Source organism: Myotis brandtii, unplaced genomic scaffold (assembly GCF_000412655.1).
Source record: "Myotis brandtii unplaced genomic scaffold, ASM41265v1 scaffold1460, whole genome shotgun sequence".
In the NCBI taxonomy this organism is placed as follows: Eukaryota; Metazoa; Chordata; class Mammalia; order Chiroptera; family Vespertilionidae; genus Myotis; species Myotis brandtii.
In genome coordinates, this window is record NW_005355248.1 from 574,517 (window position 1) to 593,169 (window position 18,653).

General features: G+C 50.3%; 2 protein-coding genes across 2 annotated transcripts in view; one reads left to right on the plus strand and one right to left on the minus strand.

The window, feature by feature from the left end:
- The window catches only part of NME7 (NME/NM23 family member 7), a 111,637-nt gene extending 94,860 nt beyond the window's left edge, over nucleotides 1–16,777 (plus strand). Inside the window, exon 12 of the mRNA XM_005861226.2 lies at nucleotides 16,410–16,777. Coding sequence (XP_005861288.1) covers nucleotides 16,410–16,442 — 33 coding nt within the window. The 3' untranslated portion in view covers nucleotides 16,443–16,777. The remainder of the gene's footprint in view (nucleotides 1–16,409) is intronic.
- The window catches only part of ATP1B1 (ATPase, Na+/K+ transporting, beta 1 polypeptide), a 15,231-nt gene continuing 13,074 nt past the window's right edge, over nucleotides 16,497–18,653 (minus strand). Inside the window, exon 6 of the mRNA XM_014535583.1 lies at nucleotides 16,497–17,844. Coding sequence (XP_014391069.1) covers nucleotides 17,581–17,844 — 264 coding nt within the window. The 3' untranslated portion in view covers nucleotides 16,497–17,580. The remainder of the gene's footprint in view (nucleotides 17,845–18,653) is intronic.

An 18,653-nucleotide genomic window follows, 5' to 3' on the forward strand; every position in this document is an offset into this window, starting at 1 on the left:
CCAGGTACATGCCCTTGACCGGAATCAAACCTGGGACCCTTCAGTCCACAGGCCGACGCTCTATCCGCTGAGCCAAACCAGTTAGGGCTAGTCACATTCTGAGATACATATGGGTTTGGGGGAACCGAGCTCAGCCCAGGATAGTAGCCGGATTTCCTTATCCTTGTTGGTCAGTGCTTCACAGCGTTGACCATGGCGGGGGCTGGGGAACGGCCCATCTCCCGTGGATCAGCAGAGCTGCGCTGGGAGGAGGGGTCCCAGGTCAGAGGCCTCTCCCAGGGCTCTGCCTGCAACTCAGCCGAGTCCTTGTCACGAAGCTCCGAAGGGCAACGGTTTAAGATGCACTGAGTGCGATTGTGTACCAGGCTCAGTGCTGCGCATTTACACACATCTGCCTGACTGAGTCCTTAAACAGTCCCGAAAGGTACAAACGCTGTGGTTCTCACTGGGGAGCTGAGGACACTGGTGTGAGCAGATGGGCCCAGGGTCCCACAGCAAGTGCACAGAATGCTGGCAGCAAGCCCCGGCTTCGCTCGACTCCCGCCCTGGGTTTCCATCGCACCTGTTTGCCTCTCTCTGCAGAAAACATGGTGACTGGCCACTTGTTATAGGTAAGCCCCACAGTACCCCGTTCTGCAGAAAATTACCCTCCGTTCTAGAGATCTAGTTGTTCACTGTCTTCCTCTTGGCCAAGTCAAGACTGGGTCAATAAGCTTTTTCAGAAAAAAAATTTATTTTTCTTTTTTTACTAACTCCAGGTGGAACTCTGTATGGTTCAGATATTCACTGCATTGGCTCCCAGAAAAGAAGTCACGTCTGTTCTTTGTCATCATTCAAAGTGTTTTGAGTACCTACTGCTGCATAGTAAACTACCCTAAACTCAGTGGATTTAAAAAACGCGTTTTCTCCCTCAGCTCGGAGGTTCCCTGGGCTGGGGCGGCTGATGTTCTCCCTCCACGCGGGCTCCCAGCTCCTCCTCCTGCGAGCGCACAGGCTGCCAGGCCTCTGAGGTCGGGAGCTGGCACAGTGTCCCTCCCGTCACACTCTTGGCTAATGTGAGCCCGGGCCAGCCCAAGTTCCGTGGAGAGGGGATGCCCAGGGCCACAGTTACCAGATGGCATGACTCATGAGGGCCACCCTGAGCGACTGGCTACCACTCAAGTTTGCTAAAGAACAGAAAAGGAAAAGGGGGCGGGGGGGGGGGGGGGGAGGCATTAGCGGCATATCAAATATTGAGTGATTTCTCAATTCAGGATTAAATATAGAAATGGCTTTGAAGCAAGCACTTTAGTGCTTTTTCCCAAAAAACAAGGAGTGTTTTTCAGAACGTAGTATTTAAGTAATTTCAGTGAATTATACGACTGTAGCATATTTAATCTTTGTAGGAAACAAGGCCCCTGGAGACAAATAAGACCTTGGCCTTGGGCCACTGCAAGGTCTGGAGTGTGGACTAAGCAGCATAAGGCAGCACCAGTTTCACTAGAGCCAGCCTCTCCTTTCTCTCTTGGCTGCAGGTGATAGGCTTTGTGCACTGACCAAGTGGGGGGCGGGGCGGGGGGGCTGGCGCTCCTTGGAATCAGATAATTTTCTTGAAAGAAGGAGGGAGGGAGGGAGGGAGGGAGGGAGGGAGGAGTGGAGGAAGGGAGGAAGCAACATGAAAACAAATCAAAGAACCTTGCACAGTTCACCAAGAACAAGGTGCATGTCTGTTCCATCTGGGTTCAGTGATATAATCTTCAGCATTTGTTAAGACCACGAATTGCTAAGTGATATGTATCCTTTACTCAAGTGTGATCAATAGTCCTTACCCTAAAAAATGAGCTTTCATGAGTTTTTAAATTATTTTAACTAGGTTTTTCGGTAAGATGTATGAAGACATCCCACATGGGAGATACAACTTCTTGTGTATGATCAGTGTGGTTTTGCTATTTATTAACATACTCGTGGGAACTGTTGTATGTTGCCAGCTAGAGAGATGGATGCTGTTTAGACATAGTGTGACTTAGTGGGGCTCATCAAACCATGGCCCACTAGCCACATCTGGCCCGCTCCCTGGTTTTGTAAATAAAGTTTTATTGGACCACAGCCATGTTTGTTCATTTACATAATGTCTGTGGTCTAATAAAATAGTTTTGTTAGACCACAGCCACACACATTCATTTACATAACATCAGCAGAGTTGAGGAGTTGCAACAGAGATGTATGGCCCACAGTGCCTGAAATATTTACTGCCTTATCCCTTGACAGAAGGAATTTGGTGATCCCTAATTTAAATGCTTAGTCTGGCCACTTATCAGTTTTTTAAGTTCCACAAGAATCTTTCTTTGTTTTCTGTTTGTTGGTAGATTGGAGGCTTAGAGTAGAGAATAAGGTCACAGGTACAGAGGTGAGGATGGGAGGAAAAGGCCCAGGAAGAGCATTTGGGCAAGAGGAAAGGTGTGTCTAGAGGCCCAGAAATAGAGCATAAGGTGGAGTATTTAGGTCATTATTCAAGATCAGAGTGGCTAGAGTTTAAAACCCAGAGAAACAAGTGGTTGTGGTGGAATTTGTCTTGTTTCCTTGGTAAGGAGGCGTGAGAAGAAGGTCCAGGCACAGAGTCAGAGACGTGCTCCTGTCTCCAGCCTTACACGCCCTCAGTGAGTCTCTGACTAGACATGTTAAGCATCACATTCTCTGTGGTCCATCTGTAGGGAATGGAAAGTCTGTGAAAGTGAGAAAGCAATGGAATTAAAGGGACTGCACAACATTCGCTCAGGTCTCTCTCAGTTCTTAATTTCTGTGATTCTGATTTTCCAAACTCATCAATGAATTTCCACCGTGGCCAGCATCCCCCCACTTCCCCTCTCGTTCACTGTTGTGTTGTGATCGATTCAGAGAGCAGTCTTGGTGAGAAAGGTCACTTCACACTTGGAAGGGGGCCTCACAGGCAACTTCCAGTGGTTGGTTTTGTTTTTGTTTTCAGTCTCAACCCAAGTGTATCCCACTGCAGGTAGAAATTCCCACCTGTGTTAGGGGAGCCCCAGGTCCCAGTGGGGGGCATGGCGCCTGACTGAAGACACCACCACTGAAGCTGGCCCTGATGGGCGCCCTTGGTGATGATGTCATCGGCAAGGGTCAGGGTTGGGTAGATCAGTGAAGGCAGGTCTCATCCCACATGCCCACAGGTGAGGACCAGGTGCAGCCGAAATGCTCTGGCCGGTGAGTTAGGAAGTGGACAGACACAGCAGGAGGCTCTAAATTCTCACAGCGAAGATTTATTTCCTGGAACTGTTTGATCTGCCTTCACTCTTTAAACATTTATTTTTAAATTAACTTGGTTGAAGATAACATAAGTTTCAGGTGTATAACATGAGCTCTTTGAACTCTATTGTGTGCTCACTACCCAAAGTCTAGTCTCCTTCATCACCTTTACCACCTTTACCTTCTGGTCCCCCCTCACCCTCTCCCCCCCCGGTAACCACCATTCTGTGGTCTGTATAGAGCTTGTTTGCTTGTTTGTTCATTTGTTGCTTTCTGTTTTATATCCCACAGATATGTGAAATGGTACGGTTCTTGTCCCTTTCCATCTGACTTATTTTTTTAATATATTTTATTGATTTTTTTACAGAGAGTAAGTGAGAGGGATAGAGAGTTAGAAACATCGATGAGAGAGAAACATCGATCAGCTGCCTCCTGCACACCCCCTACTGGGATGTGCCCGCAACCAAGGTACATGCCCTTGACCGGAATCGAACCTGGGGCCCTTCAGTCCGCAGGCCGACGCTCTATCCACTGAGCCAAACTGGTCAGGGCTCCATCTGACTTATTTCACTTGGCGTGATACTTCTGAGACCCATCCCTGTTGTTGCAAATGACAATATTTCATCTTTTTTGGGCTGAGTAGTATTCCATTGTGTGTATGTATCATGTCTTCTTTATCCTCGCACACTCTGGTGGGAATGTAGGTTGCTGCAGTCCTTGTGAAAAACAGAATGAAGGTCCCTCAAAAAATTAAGAATAGAGCTACCATATGACCCAGCTATTCCTTTTCTGGGTATCTACCCCCCAAACTTGAAAACACTTATTCATAACAATATATGCGCCCCCAGGTTCATTGTAGCATTAGTCACAATAGCCAAGACATGGAGACAACCCGAATGTCTTTCAATGGATGACTAGGCAAAGGAGGAGTTTTAGGAATTTAGTGGAGAAGCCTGAATTGGAGCTGTGTTTAGCCTAAAGGAGAAGAGTGGGGGAGAACAGTCCATGGGACCCCAGAACCTCGGCTGAGCGGCTGGCAGTCTTCCCTTACTTAGCAGGTGGGAGACAGCAGATACACAGGTAAAACTGGATTGCTGGGACTCACCTCCCAAGTCTGCTTCTTAGCTGAGTATGGGGTCCAAGCCTCAGTTTCCCCAGCTGTCCACAGACATGGCACTCATAGGTCGGTGAGGATCGTGAGTGTTAAATGGTAAAGAATGCAAAGCGTCTAGAACAGGGCTGCTATTGTCGCCGTCGTCGTGGTTATTACGGTTATTTATAGCCTTTAAGAATCGGGCTGCTAGGAATAGAAACGCCAAAAATAGAACAAATGAGTCGTTTTCTTATTGGGAAAGAAGGAGGAGGTCGATGTGACAGCAGCTCCGGAAACCAGTCCTGAGAGCTCTGGGAATCTCAGCTTTTCCCTCGCGTCACCGCTCACTTCCAAGGTGGCCACTCTCTCCTGTGTCACTGCTCGGTCCAGGCAGAAAGAACGAAGGGCTAGGGCAGAGGGACACTTACACCTGCTGAGTGCCTGGTTTTTTGTTTTGTTTTGTTTAAAATATATTTTTATTGATTTCAGAGAGGAAGGGAGAGGGAAAGAAAGATAGAAACACCAATGATGAGAGAGAATCATTGATCGGCTGCCTCCTGCACACCCCCTACTGGGGATCGAGCCCGCAACCAGGGCATGTGCCCTTGACCAGACTCGAACTGGGATCCTTCAGTCCGCAGGTCAACGCTCTATCCACTGAGCCAAACCAGGCAGGCCTGAGTGCCTGGTTTTAAGGAGATTCCTGGAAGCCTACCTGACAACTTCTGCTTATGTGACATTGTTCAGAAATTCATCATGTGCTCCCCTCCCCTTACATGTAATGGCAGCAAAATCAACATCCTCTCTATAAAGAGAAAGGGAGAATGAGGACGGGGTGCATACAGTATTGCCAACGTTGTTGTGGCTGCTGCCATTGCCTTGGAACACACCTTCTCTCTCTCCTGAAAGTCCCCGAAGACAGGCTCATGGAGAGTACCTCCCTGTTCTAAACACTTCTCGAATCCGTCAGCAGTAATCTCGAAAACAGCACCAGGGAGTGAGCCGATAGCCAAGTCGCCTGTACTTTTGTTGGTTGGGTTCTGTTTTAGCCTTTGACATTAGCGTTGTGTTCTAAGTAGTTTAGGGGAATATGAAACATTAATTAAAATAAGTCATCTAGACTTTGCTGGGCCACGGCCGAGGTATGCCATTCAAATAAGGCTGTAAACTAAGCCAAGCCACTCTCAGGACATCCGATAAAGCTTTAGATAACTCATTGTTCTGTGCTGTTCCAGAAACTCAGAGAACTTTTAGAATCTTTATGGGCCACCATGTTCTTGCTTGAAAATAAATTAAGATGAATTCATGATAGAAAAAGGATTTGTCTGTCACGCGTGCCCCTTTCTGGAAATCTTACTTACCTTCCTGTGCAATAGGAACATGGTGCCCGTCGGTTCCCTCCGGTCACGGACGGCGGTGTGTGTGGTGGAGGTAGCAGCACGTAGGCAGAGGCAGGGAGGTACAGTGCGCGGAGCCTCGAACACGCGGCAGCAGCTGGAGGGGGAGGGGGAGGGCGCGAAAAAGAAGAGCCAGCGAGCACAGATGAGACGGTTGATCACGTACTTAGAGCCACTGTACGCGCAGGACACAGTGCACAGGAAGGAGCAGGAATTCCAGGTGCAAAGGACTTTCCAGGGGCGAAGCCTGGTTCTGCTCGAGCTCAGGAGGGAAGGAGTGGCTGGAGCCCGATGCAAGCTGGTGTGGGGCCTGTCGGACGGACGCTTCGTGAGAGCCCCAACTGGGTGGGGTAACTGGGATTTGATGCAAGGCAGAGAAACGGCTGCCAGGTTTAACCGGGAGCAGGGAATCTCCTTGAGGCTGCATACGTCTGTCCAGAGACTGCACACAGTGACGGTGGTGGGCGGAGCGGAGCGCAGGGGGGATGGGAGCCCCTGATTCACAGCACCGGAGACGGCGCCCCTCTGTCCTGCATCTGTCTGCCAAGGCACTGGCCCCAGCCCAGGGCCACTGTCCCATTCGCCTTCCCAGGGGCTGTGCCTAAGGAGATGCTTGACGTTTCATGCAATATGTTTAGCCAGGACAGCTTGACGCAAGTGACAGCAGGGACGGTTTATAGAAAAACTAGAGGCCTGGTGCACAAATGCATCCACGGGTAGGGTCCCTCAGCCTGGCCAGCGATCAGGGCCAAATGGGGCCAGCCAGCGGCAGGGAGGGACTGCAGGAATTTGGCCGGCCGCAGGAGGTTGGCTGTGGGAGTGCACTGCCCACCAGGGGGCAGCTCCTGCATTAAGTGCCTGCCCCCTGGTGGTCAGTGCATGTCATAGCGACCGGTCGTTAGGTTGTTCGGTCACTTAGGCTTATATATATATTTATAGATATAGATATAGATATAGACATAGACATAGACATAGATATATAGAGTGATATATGGCAGTTGCCTTTTAGAGCATTGCTGTCAGAGATTAAGGGTATCCTTTCTGCATCTCCAGCCTGCCCTTTAAAAGATAGTATCAACATGAGTTCTGACCATTTTGACTTGATATCTTCGGGTGTAAAAAAGTCGTTTTTTTCTTAAATCTTCAATTACATCAACATTTGCTCTCTCCATTTCTTTCTGGATAGAAGTGACAAAGTTCATGCCACTATCCCCTCATTAACTATTAAATTCTGAGTATGCAACCTGTCAGCCTCGGTCAGATCTGATCTAAGAGCCTTTCCTGACTTTTCTAATGTCTTTATAAAAGTGACGTCCTGTCTTCCAAGTAATTTTATTTGTTTTCTAATTCGATTATTTCCCTCTTGGAGCTTTGCAAACTGAAATGTGCAGGGACTGTGGCAACAAGAGTTTTCCCATGAAGAGATGTCTGGTGTGTTTTACAGCGGCCCTGGGTCCTCGGTGCCCTGTCTTGTCTTCTGTGAGGCCAGGCAGCTGCCTCTAACCCAAGTCCTCAGGGAGCCCCCAGGACTCCCTCCAGATGCTCCCGGAGTCACCGGCGATTGCTTAGAGAACTCGCTCCATGAGCCCACTTGGATTTCCTTCTTATGCATGCCCAAGGCGTCCCCGCTGACCTTCCTGCCTCCTCTTGCCCGCACTCCCATTTCACTGCGTGAGGCCCCGCCCATCTCCTTGGCACGCCGCTCATGCCCAGGGCCCCATGTACCTGCGGGCCAGCAGGCTGGTGAACACAAGATCTCATTCTCTCCCTCAGATCACTCACGACGGTGTCAGATGGGCCTGGGTCCAGCCCGGATTCTGGGCACCTCCCTTTCCTGATTGCCCAGTGCAGGGCGGTGTTTGCAGCCCAGGGACCGTCGGGAGCACTGAGAGATGGAAGGGATTATTTCTATCTGCCCATTACTGTACCACACTTCAGAGTATGTGCCCTAAAACACGGTACTCTGTCACCACAGAACAGTGACTCGAAATCACAACAGCACTGCTCTGTGAGCAACAATCTCTCCAGTTTCCTCCACAAACGTCTTTTGTAGCAAAAGAAGAAAGTATTTCTGGGCTAGCATCCATTCAGGGATCACATGCTACATTGGGTTCTCATGTCTCTTTACCGCCTTTGTTTGCAAAGGTCTGTCTTTGTCATTGGCGATCTGCTCAGTAATGCAGGCTGTCCTCTGAGGGGCAGGAAGGGATCTCAGTGATGCAGGCTGTCCGCTGAGGAGCAGGAAGTGATCTCAGTGATGCAGGCTGTCCGCTGAGGAGCAGGAAGTGATCTCAGTGATGCAGGCTGTCCGCTGAGGAGCAGGAAGTGATCTCAGTGATGCAGGCTGTCCGCTGAGGAGCAGGAAGTGATCTCAGTGATGCAGGCTGTCCGCTGAGGAGCAGGAAGTGATCTCAGTGATGCAGGCTGTCCGCTGAGGAGCAGGAAGTGATCTCAGTGATGCAGGCTGTCCGCTGAGGAGCAGGAAGTGATCTCAGTGATGCAGGCTGTCCGCTGAGGAGCAGGAAGTGATCTCAGTGATGCAGGCTGTCCGCTGAGGAGCAGGAAGTGATCTCAGTGATGCAGGCTGTCCGCTGAGGAGCAGGAAGTGATCTCAGTGATGCAGGCTGTCCGCTGAGGAGCAGGAAGTGATCTCAGTGATGCAGGCTGTCCGCTGAGGAGCAGGAAGTGATCTCAGTGATGCAGGCTGTCCGCTGAGGAGCAGGAAGTGATCTCAGTGATGCAGGCTGTCCGCTGAGGAGCAGGAAGTGATCTCAGTGATGCAGGCTGTCCGCTGAGGAGCAGGAAGTGATCTCAGTGATGCAGGCTGTCCGCTGAGGAGCAGGAAGTGATCTCAGTGATGCAGGCTGTCCGCTGAGGAGCAGGAAGTGATCTCAGTGATGCAGGCTGTCCGCTGAGGAGCAGGAAGTGATCTCAGTGATGCAGGCTGTCCGCTGAGGAGCAGGAAGTGATCTCAGTGATGCAGGCTGTCCGCTGAGGAGCAGGAAGTGATCTCAGTGATGCAGGCTGTCCGCTGAGGAGCAGGAAGTGATCTCAGTGATGCAGGCTGTCCGCTGAGGAGCAGGAAGTGATCTCAGTGATGCAGGCTGTCCGCTGAGGAGCAGGAAGTGATCTCAGTGATGCAGGCTGTCCGCTGAGGAGCAGGAAGTGATCTCAGTGATGCAGGCTGTCCGCTGAGGAGCAGGAAGTGATCTCAGTGATGCAGGCTGTCCGCTGAGGAGCAGGAAGTGATCTCAGTGATGCAGGCTGTCCGCTGAGGAGCAGGAAGTGATCTCAGTGATGCAGGCTGTCCGCTGAGGAGCAGGAAGTGATCTCAGTGATGCAGGCTGTCCGCTGAGGAGCAGGAAGTGATCTCAGTGATGCAGGCTGTCCGCTGAGGAGCAGGAAGTGATCTCAGTGATGCAGGCTGTCCGCTGAGGAGCAGGAAGTGATCTCAGTGATGCAGGCTGTCCTCTGAGGGGCAGGAAGTGATCTCAGTGACACAGGCTGTCCCCTGAGGGGTAGGAAGTGATCTCAGTGATGCAGGCTGTCCTCTGAGGGGCAGGAAGTGATCTGTTCAGTAATGCAGGCTGTCCCCTGTGGGGCAGGAAGTGATCTCAGTGATGCAGGCTGTCCCCTGAGGGGCAGGAAGTGATCTCAGTGATGCAGGCTGTCCTCTGAGGGGCAGGAAGTGATCTGTTCAGTAATGCAGGCTGTCCCCTGTGGGGCAGGAAGTGATCTCAGTGATGCAGGCTGTCCTCTGAGGGGCAGGAAGTGATCTGTTCAGTAATGCAGGCTGTCCCCTGTGGGGCAGGAAGTGATCTCAGTGATGCAGGCTGTCCTCTGAGGGGCAGGAAGTGATCTGTTCAGTAATGCAGGCTGTCCCCTGTGGGGCAGGAAGTGATCTCAGTGATTCAGGCTGTCCCCTGTGGGGCAGGTAGGGATCCCGGTGACGCAGGCTGTCCTCTGAGAAGCAGGAATGGCCTTCAGTCTCAGCTCTCTTGATGGCTCAGAAACCTGTGTCTTCATAGACTCACAGCAGGATTGGCCACACATTGTGGGGCTATTGGAGAACCAATAATAATGATACTTATTACGTGGTACTTAGTACCTGCTGGGCACTGTTTTAAATGCTTGCGTAATCTAACTCATTTAATCTTCACAACATCCCTGTGTAATAGGTATCACCGTGTTACAGATATGAAATCTGAGACGCAGGGACATGTGTTGCTCAAGGTCATCCGGCCGGAAGTGGCCAGGCCAGGCTCCACCCTGTGAGCACTTCGGGTTAGGTGGACCCCAGGCACTCACAGCCATGTGCCCCCGGGCAGGTTACTAGCTGTCCTAGGAAAAGCCTGTTTCATCAACTGAGAAATGGGACTAATATCTACTTTGTAATCATGTAAGGATCCCGCAGGGTTATCTGTTAAAGCACTTAATCTGTCGCAAGAGTGAGTGAAATTGAAAATGTAAATATTGAGAAATTGGCATGACTCACACTGAGCCACGGTAACTCAGTGCTTTTTCATCTTTTGCGGCGGGGAGGGGAGGAGAAGGGGACGGAAGCGACAAATGTCTGTTCATAGTTTCAGATCGTTTGAGGGGCTGGGCAGGGACTGGCTACAACCAAAGCCACCTTCAAGGAGAAGAGGCCATTTAATAGTCACGAATCACAGTTTTAGAATGAAACTCCAGAAACTTCGATCGGTGACTTTGAACGCTGTTTCCTGCGTCTTTAGTTACATTAGAAAAAGGGGTGTCTATTCCACAAGGAGAAAGGGCAGTGCCATCTATTTTGAGTTGATGAGTAATTGCCTCCTGGCTCACAGAGAGCTGTTCTCACTAGCGAGTGGCCGTCAGAGGGACCAAGGTCTTTCAGGAGAATCCCGAGGACGTTGGCTTTACGGAGTTACTGAAGGCCTCGCACTTTTGTGCGACATTTTTGTTTTGTCTCACAGCCCTTCACATGTGGCCTCTGTGCTCATGGGGAAGACAGTCATATGCGGGAGCTACTCTGATGACTTAGGCCCACTTTTGTACCTGCCTGGATCTGAGGGGACAGCCACAGCCCTAGGACGTCTGGGCTCCATCGCTGTGATGTGGGAAAGGAAGTCCTGTTCATCTATCTCCCTTCAGTCAAGGCCCGAAGGTTTCCTCCCAGCCCTGTGTCTGGAGCCCTAGACTTCCTAGGCTGAAGCGCCTAACCAGGGGCTGACCCAGCAGCGCCTGTGTCGGGCGGGCACTGTGGTGGCACGGGGCTCTCCCCACCCTGCGCCCCTCTGCCCGTCCACAGGCCACGCTAGAGGAAGCCACGCTCTCCCTTGGGAAGGCGCGTCAGGGTCCTGCTCTTAGGAAAACGGCTTTGTTAAGGTGTTGTGGTGGAGCAAGCTGGAGGTCATAGTTTTACCACAACGCGGGCCTTTTCTGAGGGTGTAGGATTCGTCTGTGGCTGCATTCTGTGGTCAGTGAGAGTTGGCACCTGAGTGAGACACTTACTCTCTCAAAACAGATGATATCGACAATTTCAGAGGGAAGAATACAGAATTAAAACTCACACCAAGGTGTTTGCCTGCACCCAGCCCTCCACCCCACAGTGGGCAGGAGATGGTGCTAACGGGATAGTAAAGGCTCATGTCTCTTTAGTACCGGGTCATCTTTCCTGGTGCTGAGCCTCGGGGATGGCAGGGACCACGGGCCTGGGGGATGGCAGGGACCATGTGTGGTTGGTGCTGCCCTAAAGGAGGAGCAGGCACATTTCTCTCTTGAACTTGAAACTAAGGTCACTTGACTCACTGGATTAAAACTGGTCTTGACTGCTCACTGCGTAGCCTCCCTGTGTTCCCAAGGTCCTCAGTCTTCCACGGGCCAAACAGATATCCAAGCGTTACTAATCCTCTGGGAAGCCAGCAGTTGGAGCGATCGGTGACTTCGAACGCTCTTGATAACTGGATTTTGGTCTCTGATCGCTGATAAGGTTTTTAATTTGGGCTTGGAGCAGGGCCCTCCGGGGATTAGCAGTTGGAGCAATCGGTGACTTCGAACGGCTCCTGATAACTGGATTTTGGTCTCTGATCGCTGATAACGTTTTTAATTTGGGCTTGGAGCAGGGCCCTCCGGGGATGAGTGCCGCCGTTGTTCTAAACCCGAGTTCAAGTAGATTTGGCCCAAACAGGTACAGAACCGCCAACCTTGGCTTCTTTTCATGCTGTAATTTGAGCAAAGGTTCTTAAGTTCTCGTCAGCCATGTGTCACCTGCGTCATTTTTACCATATCTGAGACCAGCTGAAATCTTATTTACCGCGGTTCTTTAAGTGCATTCATCATTATACTTAAGTCTGTTTTACTGCCGTAAGTGGAAATCGAGTATTACTTGCCCGTAATTAGAGGTCACAAAACAGATGCAATGTAACAAGCGGCCGAGTGTGCCTGCACGGGGCTGCTTGCCGGCGCCGAGCCGGGGGCCGGCCTCCTTCTCCTAAGGGACCATTCTCATGCTCGCGCCCAGGCGACCCCGCCCGCCTTTGAAAACTCTGGCCTTTGGAAAACTCGTTCCCTTACAGTCTGTATGGGAACTAAGTGTCTGGTTGGCTGGCCTGGTGTGAGCACTCCTCTCTGAGGTGCAGTAAGGATACCGTGAGGAGGGAGATGACACGGTCCCGGAGGGGGAGGGACGGAGCGCACTGATGAGAAGAGAAAGGCTTGGTGATGGTCTGGAAGCAGGAGTTCCACTTACTTATTTGTTTCTTTGTCTATAGCTCATCTCCCAGCTCCCTCCCCTTTGGCAACCATCAGCTTATTGTCTATATCTAGGGGTCTGTTTCTGTTTTGTTTATTCATTTGTTTTTTTAGATTCCACACATTAGTGAGATCATCTGCTATTTACCTTTCTCTCTGTGATGTATTTCACTTGGCATAATATCCCCTAGGTCCAATCCATGTTGTCACAAATGACAAGCTTTCATTCTTTTTTATGGCTGAGTAATATTCTGTTGTCTACCACACCGTCTTTACCCCTCATCTCCCATGGACATCTAGGTTGCTTCTCTGTTGTGGCTGTTCCTAGAATGGTGCAGGGAGCATAGGGGTATGTGTATCTTTTCGAATTAGTGGGGGTTTTTTCTTCAGATAAATACCCAGAAGTGAAATTGGTGGACTATTTGGCAGTTTTATTTTTAAATTTTTGAGGGACGTCCATACCGTTTTCCACTGTGGCTGCACCCATTTACAATCCCACCAACAGTGCACCAGGGTTCCCTTCTCCGCCCAGCCTCGCCAGCACGTGTTGTGGATTTGTTGACGACAGGTGTGAGGCCATATCTCTGGGGTTCACTTTGCATTTCCCGGAGAAGTGAGGTTGGGCGTGTCTTCATGCCTGTTGCCCACCCGTAAGTCCTCTTGGCAGAGATGTCTCTGCAGGTTCTCTGCCGTGTTTTCATTGGATTGGGTTTGGGGTTTGTTTGTTTGGGGTTGTTTCACGAGTTCTTTATTACAGATTTTGGATATTAACCCCTTATTAGATGTATCATTTGTGGAATACCTTCTCCCATTTAGTGGTTGTCTTTTCCTTTTGTTGATGTTCCTTTCACTGTACAGAAGCTTTTTACTTTAATATAGTCCTATTTGTATACTTTTCTTTTTTAAATGTTTTTTTTTTATTATTTCAGAGAAGAAGGGAGAGGGAGAGAGAAACAACAATGATGTGAGAGAATCATTGATCAGCTGCCTCCTACACACCCCACACAGGGATCGAGCCTGCAACCCGGGCATGTGCCCTGACCGGGAATCGAACCGTGATCTCCTGGTGCATAGGTCGATGCTCAACCACTGAGCCACACCGGCCGGGCTGTTAACTCTTTCTTGTTTCCCTTACCCGAGGAGCATATCCAAAAAGGTATCGCTGAGAATGATGTGAGAGTTCACTGTCTGTCTTTTCTTCTAGTTTATGGTTTCAAGCCTAACACTTAACTGTTTAATCCAGCGGTTCTCAACCTGTGGGTCGTGACCCCTTTGGGGGTCGAACGACCCTTTCACAGGGGTCGCCTAAGACCATCGGAAAACGTATATAATTATATATTGTTTTTGTGATTAATCACTATGCTTTAATTATGTTCAATTTGTAACAATGAAATTGGGGGTCACCACAACATGAGGAACTGTATTAAAGGGTTGCGGCATTAGGAAGGTTGAGAACCACTGGTTTAACCCATCTTGAGTTTATTTTTGTATATGGAGTAAGAATGTGGTGGTTTTATTTTGTGCTTGTATCTATCCAGTTGTCCCAACACCACTTAGTGAAGAGACTGTCTTCACCCCATTGTATTTCCTGGCTGCCTTTGTTGTAGGGTAATTGGTCCTATAAATGAGAAGTTATTTCTGGGCTCTGTTGTATCCCATGTTTTTGTGTCAGCACCATAGCGCCCTGAGTAGTGCAGCCTTGGGTGTAGTTTGCTGTCAGGAAGCAGGGTACCACCCACTTTGTTCTTTCTCCGGTTTCTTTTGCTATTTGGAGTCTTTGTGATTCTCCATAAAGTTTAGGGTTAGTTCTCATTCTGAGAAGAATGCCCCTGGCATTTACCTAGGGGTTGCATGGAACCTGGCTATTCCTTCAGGTGGTATGGACATTTAACAGTGTTAAGCCTTCCAATCCATGAGCAAGGTGTAGCCTTCCATTTATTTGTATCTTGTTCAAATCCTTTCTTCAATGTCTTATAGTTTTCAGAGTACAGACCTTTCACTTTTTTTGTTTAAAAAAAGGCACTGTATGAGCTGCATTATCAAATAAGCCCCAGGATTTCAGTGGCTTAACACTAAAAGGTTATTTCTTATTCACGACAACGTGGTTGAAGCTACAAGTTAGAAGCAGTTTCCTCCCCGTGAGGACTCACGGGCCATCTCTGATTCTGTGGCTTTGACCTCCTCTAGGGGATCATGTGTCCAGCTGGTGCGAGGGGGGCGGGGAACGGAGCAGCAAGAGGTCTGAAAGCCGGCAAGTGCTTCATGCCAGGAGTGAGCTGCAGCAGAAAGGAAACGTGTGTGCGCTCTGCTCTCCCCTGGGCCTGTCAGTGTTAAACCTGCTTGGCACAGAACAGGCCGCCCACAAATGCCTGCTTCAAAGAACACTAAGCCCACTCCCATCTCCTGGCTGGAGATACAACCCCGAGGACCACAGGTGGGGAATAGGTGGGCAAGGGAAGCAAGACTGGACAGGAGCTTGAAGGGAGTGACGGGCAGAATGTACACACACACACACACACACACACACACACACGTACAGGCACACATGCAATGGCTCAGAACAGAAGGTATGTGAAAGCAGTAGGTCCTTTGTCTGAACAAGGTTGTGACCTTAGAACAGCCTCAAAAATGCAAACCACCCCCCCCCGGCTGGTTTTCTCAGTGGTTAGAGCAGTGATTCCCAAAGTGGGCGCTACCGCCCCCTGGTAGGCGCTGCAGCGATCCAGGGGGGCGGTGATGGCCACAGGTGCATTTGGGGGCGATGAGTAACTGCTATTAAAATTTTTAAAAAAATTAATTTCCAGGGGCTGAGTAATATTTTTTCTGGAAAGGGGGCGGTAGGCCAAGTAAGTTTGGGAACCACTGGGTTAGAGCATCAGCCTGCAGACCAGTCATGGGTTCAATTCACAGTCAAGGGCACGTACCTCGGTTGCAGACTCAATACCCAGCCCCTGGTTGGAGCGTGTGCAGGAGGCAACCAGTCGATGTGTGTCTCTTACATCAATGTTTCTCTCCCCCGCTCCCTCCCCTCCACTCTAAAAAGTAAAAACTAAACATTCCCCTTCTTGTTCATAAACATCACACATTTAAGACCCTGTGCAATGAGTTGTTTTAGCAACACCCCCAGGTTACGGGAAGAATAGCTTCTGTTTCTGGGGGAGAAGGGGGCTACTTTCTGAGGCCGCTTCGTGCTGCTTTAGGTTTTGCTGTTTCCTCGGTGCTTCAGCCAGGCCTGTGCCCGTGTGCTCCCTGCTGCTGCTCAATGGGCCATTGTCCCTCTGGTATTAATTGGCCATCACGCTTTGCTGCCCTAGCGATACCAGCGTCGCAGGTAATATTTCTAAAGAATAGACAAGAGCAGCAGGTCCGCGGGCTGTACACCGAGCAGGAGTGGGAGTGGGGTGTGAACGGGCTGCTATTTCGGGTCTGAAAGCGACACTGCCTCCCATGGACAGCGCTTCCCTGAGCGGCTCACTCACACTCACGGGTTTCTCTGCCTGGCCTGTGCGAGGCTCCCTTTCCAGAAACATGAGCCACCATGTCTGTCTGGGCATTTCCCAGGTTGGTGAAGCGATACTAAACCTTCGGCTCAGTTATACCTGATAAATGTTTCTCAGCAGCCCGGTGTGGTCTTCGCACTGAGGCTGATTTCTCAATATGGCTAAATAAGGACTCGGGCAGACCATGAACCCAAACAGCAGGGCGGAGCCTGCTGCATTTACCGAGCCCCAAACCTCACCTCAGCTTTTTTTAACTGAACTGCTGACAACTGGGCTTTGTTTTAAACCAGACGTATCTGGTGAAGCACCAGCAGGAACCAGGAGTTTGTTCTCTAAACAAGGGAAGGAGCACCCACCATGTCTGACTTGCAAACCCTCCCGCCCGGGCCCTGCCTCCACCAGCCCACCCCGTGACCCACACACAGTGAAGCCATGCTTGTCTTTCAGGTCCAGTATTTCTTCAAGATCCTGGATAACTAGAGGTGGAGACAAAGGAGCCGCGGCGCGGAGACGAGGGACTCAGGCACGGAGGAGCACGTTCATTCTTTTATTGTCCACTGTTTGAACCTGACCGAGTACAAGATCAACAAGAGCACTGCAGTCCTGCGCTAGTACACACGGGGACATGGATTGGCTGCGGACAACACGGACACCATCTATGGGCTACTGCGTTGCTTTTATAAAGTCCAAAATAAAGGTTTATTTTTCAAACAAGTGACTTTGGTTTATTTCATACATTACACTTCTTCTTGCAGAAAAAAAAAATAAAATTGTACAACTGCATAAATATAAAATTCTTCCACCATGACAATGGTTAACACATTCATGAAGACACAGCACCAGCACGTGATGCCTCAGAGAAAGGAAAGGAAAACGCTCAAAGCAAACACCTGGGCTGATCCCGGCCGGCGAGGGCGAGCCCGCTCTCCTCCGGCGTCAGAGCGCGGGGACAGGGCGAGGGCAGGCCAGCGTTCCCTACAGCACAACACACCCTCCCCGTCCGTGCCTCTCTGTAGTGCCATTAAAACTCAAAGGGCAGCCCCCCCTCCCCATGACAGCCCCCGCCCCGGGGAATAAGACCTGACACCACAGGAAAGACTATGGAGTGTGTGAAAACGCTCGCAGGTGGGTCTTTGAAAGAGCCAACCCCCCCACCCCCAGAAGTACCATGCCAGTTTCATTCCCGTTGCATATTCACACCTTGGACAGCAAACTTGCTCACAGAAAGTAGAAAACAGATACGATAAAACATGGCTTGAAAATGACCGGCGTGTGCGCCCACGGGACACGCACGAACTGAAATGCGCACGCAGCAATGCTCGGGGCAGGAACGCTGCTCACCAAGGTCAGTATGGAATCATAATTTACAGTAAAAATGGGCACGTCCCAAGGCTCAATTTGTATTTTTTTCTTTTGTCATTTACAGTAGAATAAATATTTTGTTGCTATTGCTACACTTTAAATTTACATTCTAACCTATGAAATGCGGAAAGCTAGTGTAAAGCATAGAGATTAAGTGTAGGTCCCATACGTATGACAGTTTGTTCAAGACTAGTAGGTTTTTTGTATCTTTTTCTTAACTCTTTAAATGGCTAGTGGGAAAGATTTGTGCTTGTGATCAGCTCTTAACTTCAATCTTTACATCAAAGCGTCCCTGAAAGCGGTCTTTCTCACTGTACCCAATGTTCTCCCCGTACGCCCTACACTCGACGCGGACCTCCGTGTCCATGGTGAGGTTGGTGAACTGCACGGCCAGCAGGGGCTGCAGGTACTTGGGCTGCAGCAGCTTGCCGTAGTAGGGGTAGTACTGCAGCGGGAAGCCGGGGTAGTTGCCCAGGCCGAAGTACTCTATGTTCCCAACTTTATCCTTGTCCTCGTCCCGCTAGAAACCGAAAGGAAACGAGATGTTAAAGGCGCAGGCGCTGGACCGGCCCTCGGTCCCTCGGGAAGCGAGCAGACGCTGACACGGGGATGCGGCCTTCCCCGACCGGCCGGGAGCAGGTGACCTAACCCCGGAGGACACTGGGCCGGGGTCTCACAGGGAGCAACGCGGACTGTCTGTAAAAGCCGCCTTGGGAAGCGGTCCCCTCGGAGGCGACTGTCCCGCACACGGGGAGCGGCGCCCACCAGTGCTTCTCCAGCGCAGGCCCGAGAGGCAGGGCGGCACGGAAGGCAGCGGCCTGTTCCCAGGGACATCACTCCTCACGTGCCCTTCATCCCCGTGTGCCCATGTCCTCTCCTGCTGCAGGGACTGTGGGGACGGAGTCCCTTGCTTCTAAGCAAGCCCCCAGGCACCTGCTCTTAGGTCTACAGGGAACATGTGCTGAGTGTTACCCTGAATCTGTCAGTATTTTTAAAAGAAAAACCAAAGACAATTTTTTATGTGAAGTTACCAATAAAAAAAATGGGCTCAAACTTTTCACACCCCCAATTGGACCAGAGAAGCCCCTGTGGGCTAGTCCGCCTCTCAGCTTCACAAACAATATTCCTTCCACCTGATTAATCCAGATTTTCCGCTGCCTCGTCCAGGGGGGAAATGACATGCGGTTTCACTCCTGTGACATCTTTCTGTTCGTTTAAGAAGTTCTACTCCAAAGAGTTACAACTTGACTGACAGAGGCTGCTTCCGGGAAGCCATGTTTCTTACGTCCCATATTAAAATCTTACCTCTAATTCAAACAGCCTCCTTCT